General features: G+C 40.9%; 1 protein-coding gene across 1 annotated transcript in view; it reads left to right on the top strand.

Annotated features, from left to right (window-relative positions):
* Positions 1-16,598, top strand: part of TTF2 (transcription termination factor 2) — a 618,261-nt gene that overhangs the window by 488,667 nt on the left and 112,996 nt on the right. Inside the window, exon 7 of the mRNA XM_044071547.1 lies at positions 10,779-10,949. Within this exon, the coding sequence (XP_043927482.1) occupies positions 10,779-10,949 (171 nt within the window). The remainder of the gene's footprint in view (positions 1-10,778; positions 10,950-16,598) is intronic.

Below are 16,598 nucleotides of genomic sequence, written 5' to 3'. Positions count from 1 at the left end.
CCATAGTGTCAATCCCTTCATCTCACTCTGTGGGTAATAGGATTCTGACCTTTGCAATGAGGGCATGCTCACTGTCCTGCAGGAGGACAGGAAACATAATACCAGGAGATCTTACCTATCCAAGTGGAAAAGATTCTCCATATGGTGTCTCAAAAGGCAGTTGGACCCATTGCAAAGCAAGACTCCTCTAGTACTGTCTTAGCTGTGTGAACTTTTGTAGACAGGGTTAGCATTCTCATCCATTAAGGCCCATTTGTCTGCCATTTCAGCATGCCTCCCTCTGGACCCCCCCCCCCCCTTAGCTTCCAGATTGCCTGCAAAGCTGTTTCTTAAGGGGGGTCCTTCATCTCAGCCCACCAAGGAAGCCCATTCCCCTCTCCATGGGACTTGAGCTTTGTTTTAGAGAAGCTAACACTGCCCCCTTTTGAGCCAGCATCCAAAGCTTCCCTAAAATACTGCACATGGAAGACTGTCCTCCTCTTGGCCTTGACCTCAGCTAGAAGAGTGTCTGTGCTGCAAGCCCTCATGACTGTTCCACCCTTTCTTGTATTCCACATAGACAGGGTAACCCTTAGAACCAACCCTTCCTTCATACCCAAGGTGGTTAATGACATTTCCTTAAACCAAGCCATCCACCTACCCACCTTCTTCCCTAGTCCACAGTGAGAGAGTACTTCATTCCCTGGATCTGCACAGACAGCTCAGATTCTATCTGCCCAAAACCAGACCAATCAGGCAAGTGGATCAACTGTTTATCTCTTCCCACCCCAGAACCCTAGGAAAAGCAGTATCTAAACCATTTCTACATGGATTTCCAAAGCTATTACCTTTTGCTACAAATACCATGGGAAATCCTTGCAAGGGAGTATTAAGGCACACTCCACCAGGGCAATGGCCTCCTCTGGAGCTTTCTTCAAGGGCTTGGACACCTCCACTATCCTTGAAGTTTCTACTTGGTCTTCTCTCCACACCTTCACAAAGCATAACAAGATAGACCAGATTTCTAGGTCCAGAGCTGGATTCCCCAGGGCTATCCTAAATGGATTCCTGGAGGATTCTACTAGACCACCTCCCCCTTCTTCACAGTGAGCTTTGACACTCACCCATATGTACAGAATACTGCGACATGTGAATAGAAGGACATAGCAAAGTTGCGTAAAATCTTACCATAACCATATATGTCTTTCTCTTCCATACTGCAGTGTTCCTTCCCTCCCACCTACCCCGCCTGTTATTCAGCAGTTCCCTTTTGGATGGCACAGGACTTGCATTACCTTCTAAGGACTGGTTACGACTGGGGTGCTCAGTTCTGAGGTCTGGTGTGTGCAGATGTCACTTTTATGGCCCACGCACTGATAAGACATGTCAGACATCCCACGTACCATACAGTGACTGAAATCTTTTGTATATTGGCCAGACGTTCTAGTAGCAGAGGAAAACCCCATATGTACAGAATACTGCACATGGAAGAGAAGGACATCTATGGTTATCTTTAGATTCTACACATTTTCTTTCTCACTCATGCAGTCTTCCAGAGTGGTTTTAAACATTGCTAGGAAAAGATTCTGCTTGATAGGTAAAGGCAGCCTGTTCCAGAAAAGGGTACATGTTGGGTTAGGTGTTGATGCCATAGTGTAGGTTTAGGTCTCTAGACTGGGTGCTTGCTTTATCACTTCTATTTAGGTGAAGGTGTTCCTACATATTTGTATGTCAGAGTACTAGAAGTACAAGGTCTAGGGACCTGAATTTTGTCTGTGACTTAAACAGAACATGCTGGAGAGACAGTTGTGTCCCAAAGACGGTCCTTCCTATGGAGAAGGCCTCCCAGCCATGTGAAGCTGAGTTTGTCTATTACACAGTTTAAGCACAACCTAGACCAGTGCATGAGGAACAGGAAATTTACACAAGGCCTGGAACCCTTGTCCATTATGGAGAGAGGTAGCATGTAAATGCCTGACCCCAAATAACCTGTTTGGATACAGGACATCATCATTCTTTCGGGAAAACTTAGCTAGGATTAGAAAGGACCCCCCCCCCCGGGTCATTAGCCTAGTAACAGTCTATGAATAAATAGAGTGCTCGGTCATTCATGGCCCCAAAATCAAAGTAAAGATCACCCCTCAGAAGTCTGTGATATTGAGTAGAGTGACAAAGTTATTATACTGTCAGAGTAACAAAGGGTACTGGGATCTGAACTCTTTTTGGTGAGGAAATGTTGAGGTCTGTCAAGCTGGTTTAGGCAGTTGATGAGGTACATACTTAAGGGTGAATTATATTCAATGATGATCCTAGTAAGGGATTAATAAATTGGATTTTAACTTCTTTGGACTTTGAGGAGATGCCATTTAAGGATAAGCTGTGCATAGTAGAAGGATTTTTAGCCACTGCACCAACACTGAGGAAGGGGATTCTGGATAGAACCTTGTGGGACACCACTAGTGACATTTTTCTGCCTAGAGCAAATACCCCACCACACTTATCAGTATGGGTTCTGCCAAACAGCCAGTTACCAATTCAGCAAACTATGTATAGGTTAGTATTGAGTTGGGAGAGTTTAATAATCCTAGCATCGGGAATAGTGTCAAAAACCTTGAAAAGATCTAGATAAGCAGTGTGAACTGTATGGCCTTTGCCCATGGCATCAGTGACCCTTTCAAAGAACTCAACCAGACAGAGCAGGCACAATCTGCCTTGTGCAAAGCTGAACTGGTGTGTATCCAGATATACAAGATCATCTCCAGTAGATATAAAAAGTTTACACACCCCTGTTAAAATGCCATTAGAGACCACAATAAATAATTTCAGACCTTTTGCCACCTTTAATGTGACCTGTAACCTGTACAATTCAATTGAAAAGCAAACAAATTTGTTGTGAAAAAACAAAAAAACTTGCAATAAGCTGGTTGTATAAATGTGCACACTCTTAAACTAATACTTTGTTGAATCACCTTTTGATTTAATTACAACAGTCAGTCTTCTTGGGTACACATCTGCCATCAATTAAAGAGACTCTGATTAACCCCAAATAAAGTTTGGCTGTCCTAGTAGGATTTTTCAAACATTTACTCAGTTGTCTCTACAGCCTCTACGGCAAAAACCATGGTTCGCAGAGAGCTTACAAAGCATCAAAGGGATCTCCTTGATGAAAGGTATCAGTCAGGAGAAGTGTACAAAAAAATTTCCACAACATTGGATATACCATGGAATGTGAAGACAGTCATCAAAAAGTGGAGAAAATATGGGACAACAGTGATGTTGCAAAGATCTGGATGTCCCTCCAAAACTGATGAAAAGACTAGATGAAAACTGATCAGGGAGGCTGCCAAGAGACCTACAGCAACACTGAAGGAGCTGCAGGAATTTCTGGCGAGCACTGGTTGTGTACTATATGTGACGACAGTCTCCTGTATTCTCCATATGACTGGACTATGGGCTTTTGTTGCAAGACGTAAGCCTTTTCTTGCACAGAAAAACACCCAGGCCTGGCTAAAATTTGCAAAACAATATATCAAGACTCCCAAAAGCATGTGGGGAAATGTTATGGTCTGAAGAGACCAAGGTTGAACCTTTTGCCACAATTCCAAAAGGTACGTCTGGCGCAAAAACAACACTTCGCATCGCCAAAAGAGCACCATCCCCACGGTGAAGCATGGTGGTTGCAGTATCATGCTTTGGGGTTGCTTTTCCTCAGCTAGAACTAGAGCTTTAATCAAGGTGGAGGGAATTATGAACAATTCCAAATACCAGTCACTTTGGCCCAAAACCTTCAAAAAACTGAAGATGAAGAGGAATTTCACCTTTCAACATGACAATGACCCCAAGTATATATCCAAATTAACAAAAGAATGGCTTCACCAGAAGAAAATTAAAGTATTGGAATGGTCCAGCCAGATCCCAGACCTAAATCCAGTAGAAAGTCGATGGGGTAACCTGAAGAGGGCTGTGCACAAGGGATGCCCTCGAAATCTGACAGATTTGGAGCACTTTTGCAAGTGGGCAAATATTACCAATTCAAGATGTGCCATGTTGATAGACTCCTACCCAAGAAGACTGAATGCTGTCATTAAATCAAAAGGTGCTTCAACAAAATATTAGTTTAAGGGTGTGCAGACTTGTGCAACCAGCTTATTGTATGTTTTTTATTTATTTTTTTTATTTTTTCCCCTAACAGATTTGTTTGTTTTTCAATTGAATTTCACAGGTTATAGGTCGCATTAAAGGTGGGAAAAGTTTTGAAATGATTTATTGTGGTCTCATTTTTTTATATCATAAAAACCTGGCATTTTAATAGGTGTGTGTACACTTTTTATATCCACTCTATATCATTATTTAGTTCAGCTATAATATATTCCAAATCCTTGCAAATAATTTGAGTAAGGCTGATAGGCCTGTAATTGTGACAGTAGAAGGACAACTTCCATGCAAGGGCACTACAACTGCCATTCTCCACTCCCTAGGGACATAACCAGTGGAGAGACTCAGGTTGAACAGTTGGAAAGGATTTGCAAACCTGTCAGCAGGCATTCAGGAATATTGCTGGGGCCCATGGAAGTAGTTCTTTTAATTCTGGAAAATACCAAAAGTACTTTGTCCAAATTTATCTCGGGAGGGGATTTGATGGAGAATGGAGGGAAGAAATGGGAGGGTGGGTTAACCATATCCATGGGGTCAGAGAAGGAGGTATCATTTGAGATGCGTTTAGTACATAATTGTAGTTTATATCAAAGGTTCCAGATATAGCTGAGGAAGGCTTTATGGTTATTTTTTGAATTGGTTGCCGTCCTAAGTTTATAGACAGGCTTAGATTTCCTACTGTAAGTTTGAGAGAATTACCAGTTTTAAATCCCTCCTGTAATGATGAAGTTGGTGTCTTTTAATGATGGTCAGGAGCATTTGCTTTGGACTGGTATGGATACCTCAATTCATCTATCCATAAGTGAGTAAAATTCAGAACAGTAAGCCCTAGTTGCAAGATTTGTTGAGGAGCTGTACCCTTTGTGATTGTCATTAAGGTCAGTAAATAAATAAATGGTCTCGGACTAACTCCTTTATATAGAAAAGTTATCGGGGACTATAAAACATGCTTTCATAGATAGGATCACAGCAAGATGATCAGATTTTATGTAGGGAGAATGTAACAAGCAGGCTGGTACAATTGGGAAAAATGTTTGTGAGGACAAGGTCAATAAGATTAACACATTTGGTGAGTAAGGGGATCAGTTTCGCCAAGTTCATTGACATGTATGTATGTATGTATGTATTTATTTATTTATTTCAGTTTGTTAACCGGGAAAGTCCATTGGGCCAAGGTAGCCCATTTTCAATGGAGGCCCGAGGAGAAAAGCTCCAGACAGAAAGACAGTATACAATATACAATGTATTAGTACAGCATATGAGAACAGTTTAACATTCAATATACAGCAAGGCAAGATTTTACATATCTTGAAATATATGAGCTGAGTCAATCACTTATAAGATATTAGCAAAAACAATAAATTTATGTTCATTTAATACACTACATGTATTTAGGCAAAGGAATTTTAGAGAGATGAATTGAAGCAGTGGCAGAGATTGGAGTAGAATAGAATAGGGATAGGTATCAGTAATCAGGTAGGATGGGTACAGGAGCACTCCCAGAGGGAGTAGAGGTGAGAGTGGAGTAGAGTTTTAAAGGATGGTAGGTTAGGGGTAGTTCTAATGTAAGGGGGGAAGAGAGTTCCATAATCTGGCAAGGGAGAATGATAGTAGTAGTTGCCATGGTGCGTGTAAAGGCTTGTAAAGTTCTAAGAGGTTCTGATTTGTGGATCTAAGTATTCTATGTGACTGGTGAAGTTTTAGGGAAGAGGAGAGTGATGGACAGTTAGAAGGTTTGAAAATTAATTTGTGTGCTGTAGTTAGTTAAATGAAATTTAGGTAGCTTGGGAGTTCCAACCAATTTAGAGCATGTAGGGAGTTGCAATGGTGAGTAGAGGATTTGGATCCTGTGGCAAACTTTGAAATGTTGTTATAACATGAGGAAAGTTTAGATTTTAGGGATGATTGGAGGTTAGAGAGTAGCGGAGCTCCTTACAAAAGGGAGGGTAGGCGGTAGGTGGTAGATAGGAGTTGTCTAGAAGAGGGTAGCGCCTGTCAATAAAGCATACCAAGTTTTTGATGAGTCTTTTTAATATTGGTTTGTAGGTGGATATCAAATTTTAGCTGGTCATCGATAAGAACGCCCAGAAGTTTTGTATGGGGAACTATTTCGATAGTTGTTTTGTTTAGGCTAAGTATAGAGAAGGATGCTTTGTCAGCAGCAATATGTCTAGAAGGGGTAAAGATCATTATTTTAGATTTGGTGGCATTTAGGGCTAGGTGATTGTCAAGCATCCAGGACTCAGTGGCGGAGAAGGCTTCTTACATAAGGTTTATTAGTAAAGGAAGAGTTTTGGCTGAGCAGATGATAGTGGAGTCTGCATATTGCACCAGTTTAGCATTGGGGATCTTTTGGTAGAAATCATTGATGAAAATGTTAAATAGTAAAGGACCCAAAATAGAGCCTTGGGGTACACCTGTTGGGGTGTGAAGGAAAGAGGAAGTGGAGTAGTTCCATTTTACAGCTTGTTCCCTGGCTGAGAGATAGCTGGAGAACCATTTGACAGACGAAGAGGAGAGACTAAGATGGAAGAGTTTAGAAACTAGAAGCACATGAGAGACAGTGTTGAAAGCTTTAGGTAAGTCGAGGAGGAGTGTAGAAACTATGTTCCCAGAGTCACGAGCAGAGTTAATGAGTTCGAGGAAGGAAAGAATAGCAGTGGTGGTGCTATGTCCTGGTATAAACCCGTGTTGGGTAGGAGTTAGGAGTTGGTTGTCCAATAGTTAGGGCAATAGTTGGGGGTGAATACATTTTTTGAGTATCTTAGAGATAGGGGATAGGATAGCAATAGGGCGAACGTTGGAGATTGAACAGTTTGTACCTCCTTTATGGAGGGGGATGATGAAGGCTTTTTTCCAGAGGTATGGTATATAGGACTCCTGAATGGGGCGATTGATTAGGATGCTGATTGGAAGGGCTATACCATCAGCAGCTAGTTGGAGAAATTTGGATGGAATGTCATCTGGGGCATTAGAGCAAGGTTTTACCTTTTGTAGGAGCTATTTTATAATGTGGGTAGGAATGGATTTGAGAGTAAAAGGGGAGGACTTAAGGTTCATGGATGTTAAGTTTTTGTTATCAGTTAAGTTGGGGAGGATGTTAGGGAAAGAAGAGGTGAGTTTGCCTATGGAGTCAATGAAAAAGGAGTTAAATTGGGTAGCTAGGTGGAGGTCTGGTGTGTCTGGGTCAGGGCAAGGGTTCTCTTTTTTGCCTGGGGATACTATTGATGAAATACTATTCCAAAATTTTCTGGGGTTGGTTTTATGATTATTTTGAAGTTTAAGGTAGTAGGATTTGCGGTCAGTGGCTATTTGTTTTTTTTTTTACTTGATTTCACAGTTGCTTGTATTTGGCAAGAGAGTTGGGAGTTTTGCTTTTTTGGTAGTATTTCCAGATTTTATCTCTGTGATGCATAAGTAGTTTTGTGTCGTTAGTTTGCCAGGGGGCTGTTTTGGATCCGAGTCTTTTGGTTCTACTGGGGGCTAAGTGGTTAAGTATATCAGTGAAAATTCTATTGAAATGTGAGACTGCGGCAAGTAAAGGGAGGGACTTTAGAGGGTTCCAGTCTATCTGTTTTAAGGTATTAGAGAAAATTAGGGGGTTGAAGTTTTGCATGTTGCGGGTGGTACTGTGTCTGTTTTGAAAGAGGATGGTGGAGGGGGAATGGCATATGTAGGCAGGGAGATGGTCACTGAGGGAGTCTGCGAGAGTACCACTATCAGAAACTCGGTTTGGGTGGGAGACTAGTATCCAGTCAAGGATGCTGCCTGTGGTGTAATATTTATTTGGTCTAGTAGGGGTTTTGATTAGCTGTGTGAATTGATATAGGTTGATGCTTTGAGAAGGGGTAGATGAGTTAATGGAAGACCAGTTTATGTTGACATCGCCTAGGATTATAGTCTCACTATTTATGTTGGAAGTGAACCAGGCAAGAATATCTTCCAGTATAGGGATATTGTTACCAGGAGGAATGTACAGGGAGGTAATGCATAATGTTTTATTGTTATTTACTTTGAGAAGGGCGAGGGCTAGCTCGGTGGTGTCAAATGAGAGTATGGGCTTAGTATAGGGTGTTACTGTTAAGGAGGAAGAGAAGAGCAAGGCTACTCCTCCACCTTTCTTTTGAGATCTGTCACTTCTTATAAGTTTATAGTTAGGGGGCATAATTTCGGTATCTTTTATGTGTGGTTTTAGCCAGGTTTCTGTGATAGAGACAATATCAGGTTTGTTATGATAGTTCCAGGCATGCAAGGAAGGTATTTTATTATAAAGGCTCCTGGCATTAAGTGTGGCAAGGAGAAGAGATTTGTGGTGCAGGGGAGAGCTATGTGAATGTGGTTTAGAGGTGGAGTTGTATGAAGGCACTGGGTTAGCGTGTATGTCTCCAGAACGGAGGAGGAGGGTGATAAATTTTGAGTAGAGTATGGATAGGTATCTATTTTCTAATGGGTCGTAGGTGTAGATATTGGAACCTAATGAGGTGAGTTTGGTGGGTATGAGAAGTGGTTTACTAGGGGTAAGGAAGAGCTTCCTTTGAAATAGAAAAGATTCATTATGTTTGTAGAGGTTGGGCGAGACTTGGGTTTTAAAGGGTGTCTTTTTTAATGTAAATCATAGTTGTATGAAAGGGAGGGGAGTGCTGAAACTGTGGGAGGCTAGTAAGGTAGACTAAGCAGAAGAGGATTAGGCTTAGAAATAAGGGTATTAGAGCATAGGCAGATTTTGTTTGCATGGTGAGAGACAGAGTATGAGTTGAGTGAGAAGGATGTGTGGGAAGAGAGATGGTTAAGTTTGAGGATTAGAATTAAATGTGTGAGGGGTGTATTCACAGGGATATAGAAGGGAGGAGTGGAGGGAGGAAAAGGCAGTTGTAGTGAGTGGATAAAGGAGTAAGTGGGGGACAGTATTTGGAGGGTTTGGCTACTGGCTATCCTGATGGGGTGCGTGCACTAACCACCTAGTAGGGATAAGATACAGTCAGTTATTCAGTAATTATTGAGGCAAGCAAGTTACGTAAAAGCATACACCATCCCTCGACGTCTAATCCAAATCAAACACCCACTGGAAAAATACAATGTTCGCTGATCTCACAAAGTGCAAACAGTTGAAAAAACAGAGAATGTCAAACATCCCATTTGTTAGAACATTAATTAGGTCAGACCTAGATACAAAAATGTCCCAGGTAGTAAGCTCACACAGGAATCCTAAACCTTTTTCTCCAGTAGTTTGCTTACTTTGATCCTAGGGCCTCTCATTCGAATTCCCTTTCCAAATATCTTTCCTTCTAAAGCTGGAACTTGAAAGGTCGTCTGTAGGTCACATTTGTCCAAACATAAAGGAACTGTGGACAACATAGAACTTTTTTCAGACTGCATCTCCATTTTCAATGTCAAGAATAAATGGTGACTCTCTCCTAAAGACTACCTGCAGCATTGCAAAACACGAGCTACCCTCTGAGCATGAGCTTTTCTGTCCTTTGCATGAACTGTTACAAAGTCCAGAAGTCTCTGGGCATACTTGTTTGTAGTAAATGTTTGCCAGTGTGTGTGAGTAGCTGAAATCATTCATTAGAATGGTATTTGGTTTGATTGCTAACTTCTGTAACTGTTTACATAAGAGTTTGTAGATGGAGATTTATAAATGACTATAGTTCAAAAATTTAAGTAGAGGTAAAAGTGTATGAAATGTGGGTTAGAATGGAAAAGAGAGAAGAAAAGTATAAGGGAAAAAGTGTAGAAGATGAACACCTGCCCAAGTAAGGCAAGTTGGCTTAGGCAACATAGTCAGAAGATGAGTACAGAGGATGACTGAGAAGGGTTAGTTAAAGACTACTCACCAGTGGTAAGATAGTGGTAAGGATGTTTGAATAATTCCACATAAGCAATGCCAGTGGCTGTTTCAGAAGGCATTTAGATCTAGTTTGAAGAGACACGGAGTGGATTTTTGTGGTACTGAATTGTAAGTTCATAGCTTTAGAATCATCTTCAGATATGTTGTGAACACTTGGAACATTTTGTGGTGGGTTCAAAATTTTTATGCATATGGAAAGAAAGGAAAGGTTCTCTTTGCTGGCTGCCTTGTGTAATGTTTGGCTTGTGCATGTTTCTGTTTTTAATCTGGTCAGAACACCTTGTTAGTTTGAGATTGTTAGGTTTATCTTGACTGGGGAAAGAACTGAAGAGGTTCTATGTCTTTGATGTATTTATATACTACTCATTATCAGATATTGCTAATATCCTTGCTAGGCTTAAAGACACTCCTGTGAAGTTCTTTAACCTGGTCAGTTCTTTAATGTGGTCATATTCTTCCACATTTGGGATTGCTGACATTTCTTGGTAATTAACTTATTTATTCATTGATGTGATCTGCAAGCCACGGTCAATATTTAGTTCAGTGTTACATTTCTAATGTGAAGATGAAAACAAAACTATTCATGCTGCTAGTATTACACATTCCTAAATTATAAACATATTGGTCTTAACTGTCAGTGGTCCCAGTTTCTTTTTCAGCTACTACGTAATCTACAGAACCTTTATATAGGTGTCATTTATAATCTTTCCATATTTTTCAAGATTATTGATGACTGGAATATTTAAAAAAAAAAACTGGTAAGATAACTGTTTTCATATGCCCTGTTTTACAGACACTTGATCGAGTAGAACTGGAGAGTGAAGGCTTTAGTCTGTCTCTAGAAGAACAGCTTAGTGCACTGACTCTCTCTGAAGTTGCAACCCCAGATACCAGCTCTACTGTATCTTTGAATGGGACTAACTTCCAAGCTGAGATATTTGAAAATACGAAAAAAAGCACCAAGGTACCTAATTTAATTTTGTACTTTTATATACTGCTTGCTCCATTTTATCAGTGAGTGGTTAATTTGCTGGTTTATTGCTTATTTGAACTGAAATACATCATTAAAACCGATAATTTGACCCTCTGTATTCTTAGTAGCAGTTGTTTTTTTCTTTATTAGTCTAAAATTGCAGTAGATTCATCAGTCTGCATCTCTTAAGCATACATTATTATTTTTGTTATTGTTATTACTGTCCACGTACCAGTAACTGAGTGCAAGAAGTCTTTGTCGGATAACCATTATCTTAGCTTGTCAACTGTCATACCATAGGAAAAAAACAAACATCTGTTGCTGTGGGAGATGGGGTTAGCTTATCTGACATTACTTGTGGATTCGGTAATCTGCCTTATCTCACCCTAAGATGTCTCTTGCAGCAGATTTAAAGTTCCAGGTTCTTCCTACAATAAACAATCGGCATACTTCTTGATGTCTTAGTACAGGAAATCTAGACAAAGCCCAAAATACAAAGAAGATGAAGGCCCAAAAATAGGGACAGATTTTAAATATTGCTCTTATAAACTTAGAAAGTTGGTAGAGTTATAATAGTTATATAGGGGGTGTCTGTGCTTGGCTTCATTCAGTCTGATAAAGTCCTGTGTTTAGGACAAAAGCTTGCTTTCTGTTACTGAATGTTTTAATAAAAAGTTTTTAGCCCTTGTGCTTTCAGTTCTTCAGCCGCTTTATTATATATATATATTTTTGGTTATTTTTACGGCTTGTGTTTTATCCGTTTTTGTTTGTTAAAGTTGGTAGAGTAACAGGATTTGTGTTAACATGCATTTTACAAAGGATATGAAGCTTGAAATTCAAATACATGTAATTATTTAGTGATTTCAGTCCTCAGTAATATGCCAGAAAATCATGAATTTTATGAAGAACGGACCAAAAATATGATGCAAAAATCTGAGCATTCTGCAAAAACCTGGACAGTTGAGAGGTATGACAGCTGGTATACTGTAGCAAATTTTTCCAGCCGTCTTTACGAAGTACTGTTCTTGACAGTGTCACTTTTTAAGTAGAGTAGCATCTGCACATTCTTCAGTTCTTTACCACCACTGAAAAAGAACCTTGAATGAAGGAAAATGTTATCTTGATAATTTTAAGTTTATTTTTTTCTTTGTTTCATTATTTTTTTTTCAGTGTTTAGTCCTTCTGCAGAACATTTAGCTAAAATGTGTTGCAGCCATCTGAATACCCTCTAACCAGCTTTCCATAAAGCACAAATGTCATCCATTCTGCACTGAAGGAAGATACGCCACATTTCTCAAAAAAAAAAAATGCTTATGGGTGACATCATATCTGCCAAGTCTCAAGACCTAAAAAGCCAAAGCATACTGAATCCAGGTCTTCCCGAGATTCTTAGTTGTTAACCCCAAGTGGTCTCATTTGACAGGTTGTTTCTCATTGATATCTTCAAGAAAATTCAGGGCTTACTTTCCCCTCAGGCTGCAAGATAAGAGTAAGAAGGTCTTGTGGTCATCTTGGAAGAAAGCATCTGGCCCCTGACCCCTCAGATGCCAGCCCAGTGAGCATATTTGTCAGCATTAATTTTGCTTGTCATATGGCACACGTAACTAGTGCAACAGTAATCACAGCTCAGCTTGTGAAAGTTTCAGGATTTACCCACAGTTAGCATGATTGACTCACTGTGGTGAAGGCCATGCATGTTAATATTGCTGTAGTTGAGTTTACCATTAATTGTCCAAAAGGCGGTTAGTAGTTGACATTTCGCAGTTACTGTTTTAAGACAGCTCATGTGTTTATCTAAAAAAAAAAATCTTGTGCCCAGACACTTCTTTATGTATCCATATTGCTGCACTTGGTCATCAGAAGTGATGGCGCTATGTACTGCAGATATGCATATATCTTACGATTACTTATAGGAAGTATACTGCTTCTATGTTTATGCCATTCAAAATGTGACATGAAATTGGCTACATATATTTTTTTTTTGGAAACTTGTTAGTCCCTGTTAATAACAGGGAAAGAAACTTTGTGGGTATTGGTTTTAACTTTTAACTTATGAACTTGCTGTTAGTCATTCATTGATTCACTACACTGCTAAACAGATTTTTTGCAGTGGAAATTATGTTTTGCCACTAACAGAAATACTCCATTTAGCCAACATACAACTTAACTGTGATGGCCATTTGTAATAACTCTAAGCTAGTATTATGGAAGCCATTTTACTTAGAAACCTTAACTTGGTGATGTGATGTACAAGGCAGTCATGCAGCTGTGAGATGAAGGCAAAATATTCTCTTTGCGGTGACTTGTGTACCTGCTGAATTAAGAACACACTAGAAACACCGTAAAGTGTTTCTTCTGAGGATCTTACAGATGATGTTTTCCTTTGTGTGGCCCTGTATGTGTCAGCAGGGGAGACAACTCCACCCACCCTGGTAAGCAGGGGATGTCCTTCCATTTCACTGTTGCAGTATTCACAACATGAAGGGTCCCCTGTCAAGGGTGGCCTGATGTTTGGCCAGTATACCAAAGCCTTTAGCTTGCATTAAGGTGCGCCATACTACTCATGTAATGTGGGGCATAAATGTGACGTCCAGATGTACTATCCTGAGAACTTCTTTGCCACCAGTCAGCCATCTCTGATCATCAGTCTGATCATCTGAGTCATTGCTGGTGTACCTAGCCATTCAGATAAGTGCCCCGGTAGGCCTTTTTTTTTGCTCATCTTTTGTTTTGCCGTGGGGGTTCATGTCATCCAGGAAATGGTGGGATACAGATTCCCCATAATGGCCAACACAAGCAGTGCTTGTTTATTTAGGGGCTTCTCACGATCATACATCCTGCAATATTTGTCAGGTTTTTGTGCCAAAGAACTTAAGCAGTGATCTTTCATCCTTTGCTATTTATTTAGAAAACCAGCATCTCAAACTTTTAACGAAACATGCTGTGGAGGGTACTTCATGGCCTGAGGGTTAGCCATTTTCTAAGAGGGCCAAAAAAGGCCGGATTCTTCGGCTGCATCTCCTAAATGGGACATGACTCTCGAGGCTGATGAAAGCCCAGAGGTTTGCCTGGTTCTTGGGTTGGATTTCTCTGCTGTGACTGTTTCAGAGGCCAGCATGGATCTGACTGCTCACACATCCTCAGAGGCTTTGCTGACATCCATTTAGGACATACAGGGGGAACCACGGCTGTTTATCACTGCAGTGCCTGGGGGGGTTCCTCAGATTTTGGTGATGGAGGAAGTCAAGACTATGACTGAGTGTGAGCTGACGTAGAAGCCTTAAATGTTTCATAAGGCAGACATCCCCTTAAAAAAGAAGCAAAAGACAAAACATGTTCCTTGTACTCCTGAGGATCCTCAAAGTGAATGGCAGAATTTTGCACAGGGCTTATTTAATGCCTTTATAGCTTTGAAGCCTCCTCAGGGGGTCTCTGTTCCGGCTCCTCCTTGTTTGTTTTCCCCTCCCAAGAGATCCTAGGGATCAGGATTCCTCTAAAGAGGCAGACTATTCAGACGAGGAATCCTTGGCCTATTCTACCCAGATTTCTTCCCCTCTGGAGTATGGTTGTGAGGAAGAGGAGTCGACCAGTCTTGCATCTCCTTTTGAGGAGATTTTGTTTTGGGGTACCATTCTAGGATGATGGAGTTCTTTAAATTGGATTGTTCCCAGGTGTCTGAAGTGCAGAGGAGAGATGTGAGCTCTTTCAAATGGAGTCTCCTAGCCCCCTCTGCTGTTCCTCCTGTTTTTGCTGCTTTACTGGATGCATTTTCCTCTGCTTCTCAGGCTCCAGATTATCAGTCCTCTGCTCCTAAGAAACCAGATTGGTTTTACAAAGTGCCTGGTAATTTTAAATTCCTTTACAATTGTCCATCTGCTGACCCTTCAGTGGTCTCTGTGGCATTTGATAAGCCTTCTAAATGACTGCCCTCCACTAAGTTTCTTCCTTCTGATAAGGACAGCAGGACTGTGGAAAAGCTGGGTAAGAAAATTTATACTTAAGCCATTCTAGCCTTTGGGGCTGTTAATTGTTAGACTCATATGACCAAATATGTTTTTTGCTCTCCTTTCACAGGCTTGTCATGTTATTTCTGACCTTCCTGATTCTGAGGGTAGGACTTCTGCTTTGTGCTTGTTAGAGGCTTCTTCTCAGGTAGCTCACTCTTCCATTAAGTGTAGTTATGATGCAGTAGATGCTTCCTCTAGAGCTGCTGCTTCAAGATTTGTTTTGAGGAGATATTCCTGGCTACGGCTTCAACCTCTGCCTGATATTAAGGCTCTTGATGGGCGCTCCTTTGGACAGCAGATATTTGTTTGGTGCCTGCTGCTGTTGATTTGTTAAAGTCCCTGCAGGAGAAATGCAAGGAGTTAAAGATTTGAAACTTATTTTTGTTTCACCAGTGCCTAAGCTCCAAAGGAACTATTGTAAGCCAGCTTTTGTTTGAAGGCAGTCTCATCCTCCTCCTAAAGGTAAAAAAGGTGGTAGGAGGGCTCTTCCAGCTAAATCTACTCAGACTACACCTGCCCAGAAGCAGCTCTTTCCTGATAATCCAGGTGCTGTCTGACTACCAGACTCTTCACAGCCACATTCCTCTTTCTGTTAGTCATTCTCTGTCTCTTCCTGTTTGGTTAAGCATAACCCAAGATTCTTTGATTCTTTTCATCATTCATCAAGGGTATTTCATGGTTTGGAAATCTCTACCCCCCCTTCCATGGGCATTCTTCAGCCACCTCAAGAACTAAGCTTTTTTTCAGAGGTGCTTCAGGATCTTCTGACTCAAGGGAACTATTCAAGAGGTTCCAGCTGCTCAAAGAGGGAAGGGTTTTATTCCAGAATGTTTTTGGTCCCCAGGAAAGAGAGTACTTGGAGACCCTTTCTGGATCTTTCTCATCTGAATATCTTTTCTGAAGGTTCCTTCCTTTTGAATGTTATCCCTTCAGACTTTGTTCCTTTGCTGCTTCCTTGGGCTTTTCTGGTTTCTCTGGATCTCAAGGATGCTTACCTCCATATCTCTATTCATCTCCTTTTCATGAAGTTTTTGCATTTCTCTGTTGCTTCCTGACATTTTCAATTCTTTGATTTGCCCTTTGGCTTCTCTACTGCCACAAGAGTATTCACCAAATGCATACCTCCTGTGATTGCTTTTTGCAGGATTCAGGGGAATCCACGTATTTACTTACTTGGACGATCTCCTGTTTCAAGCATCCTCTCCAGAGATTCTGTTGCAAAGTCTTTATTGTGCCATTTTCCTTCTGCAAAGTCTGGAGTTCACAGTAAACTTTAAAAAGTCCTTTCTGACTCCTCCTGAAGACCATGTTTTTCTGGGGTGCAGGATTCAGATGGTGCCTATGCTGGCATCCCCGCCTTCTCCCAAGGTCTTGACTCTCACTTCATCCTTTCAAAATCTTCTTCCTGTAACCTCTATCACAGCCAGGGAGTTTTTGACAGCTCTGGGATTTATGGCATCCATCACCCCACAGCTCCCTCTAGCCAAACTCCACATGAGAAAATTTCAGTGGTTCCTGAAATCAGTTTGGCTTCAACATGCGCATCCTCTAGACTTTGTAGTTCCTCTTCTTCCCTGTCTAAAGAAGGAGCTTCACTGGTGGATCCAGCAGTTCTCTAAACCCAGAGCTTCCC

The sequence above is a fragment of the Protopterus annectens genome, chromosome 5.part0 (genome assembly GCF_019279795.1).
Source record: "Protopterus annectens isolate FY-2018-M chromosome 5.part0, PAN1.0, whole genome shotgun sequence".
NCBI lineage: Eukaryota > Metazoa > Chordata > Ceratodontiformes > Protopteridae > Protopterus > Protopterus annectens.
The sequence above is the reverse complement of the archived record's forward strand: the minus strand, read 5'-3'. Positions and strand labels throughout refer to the sequence as shown.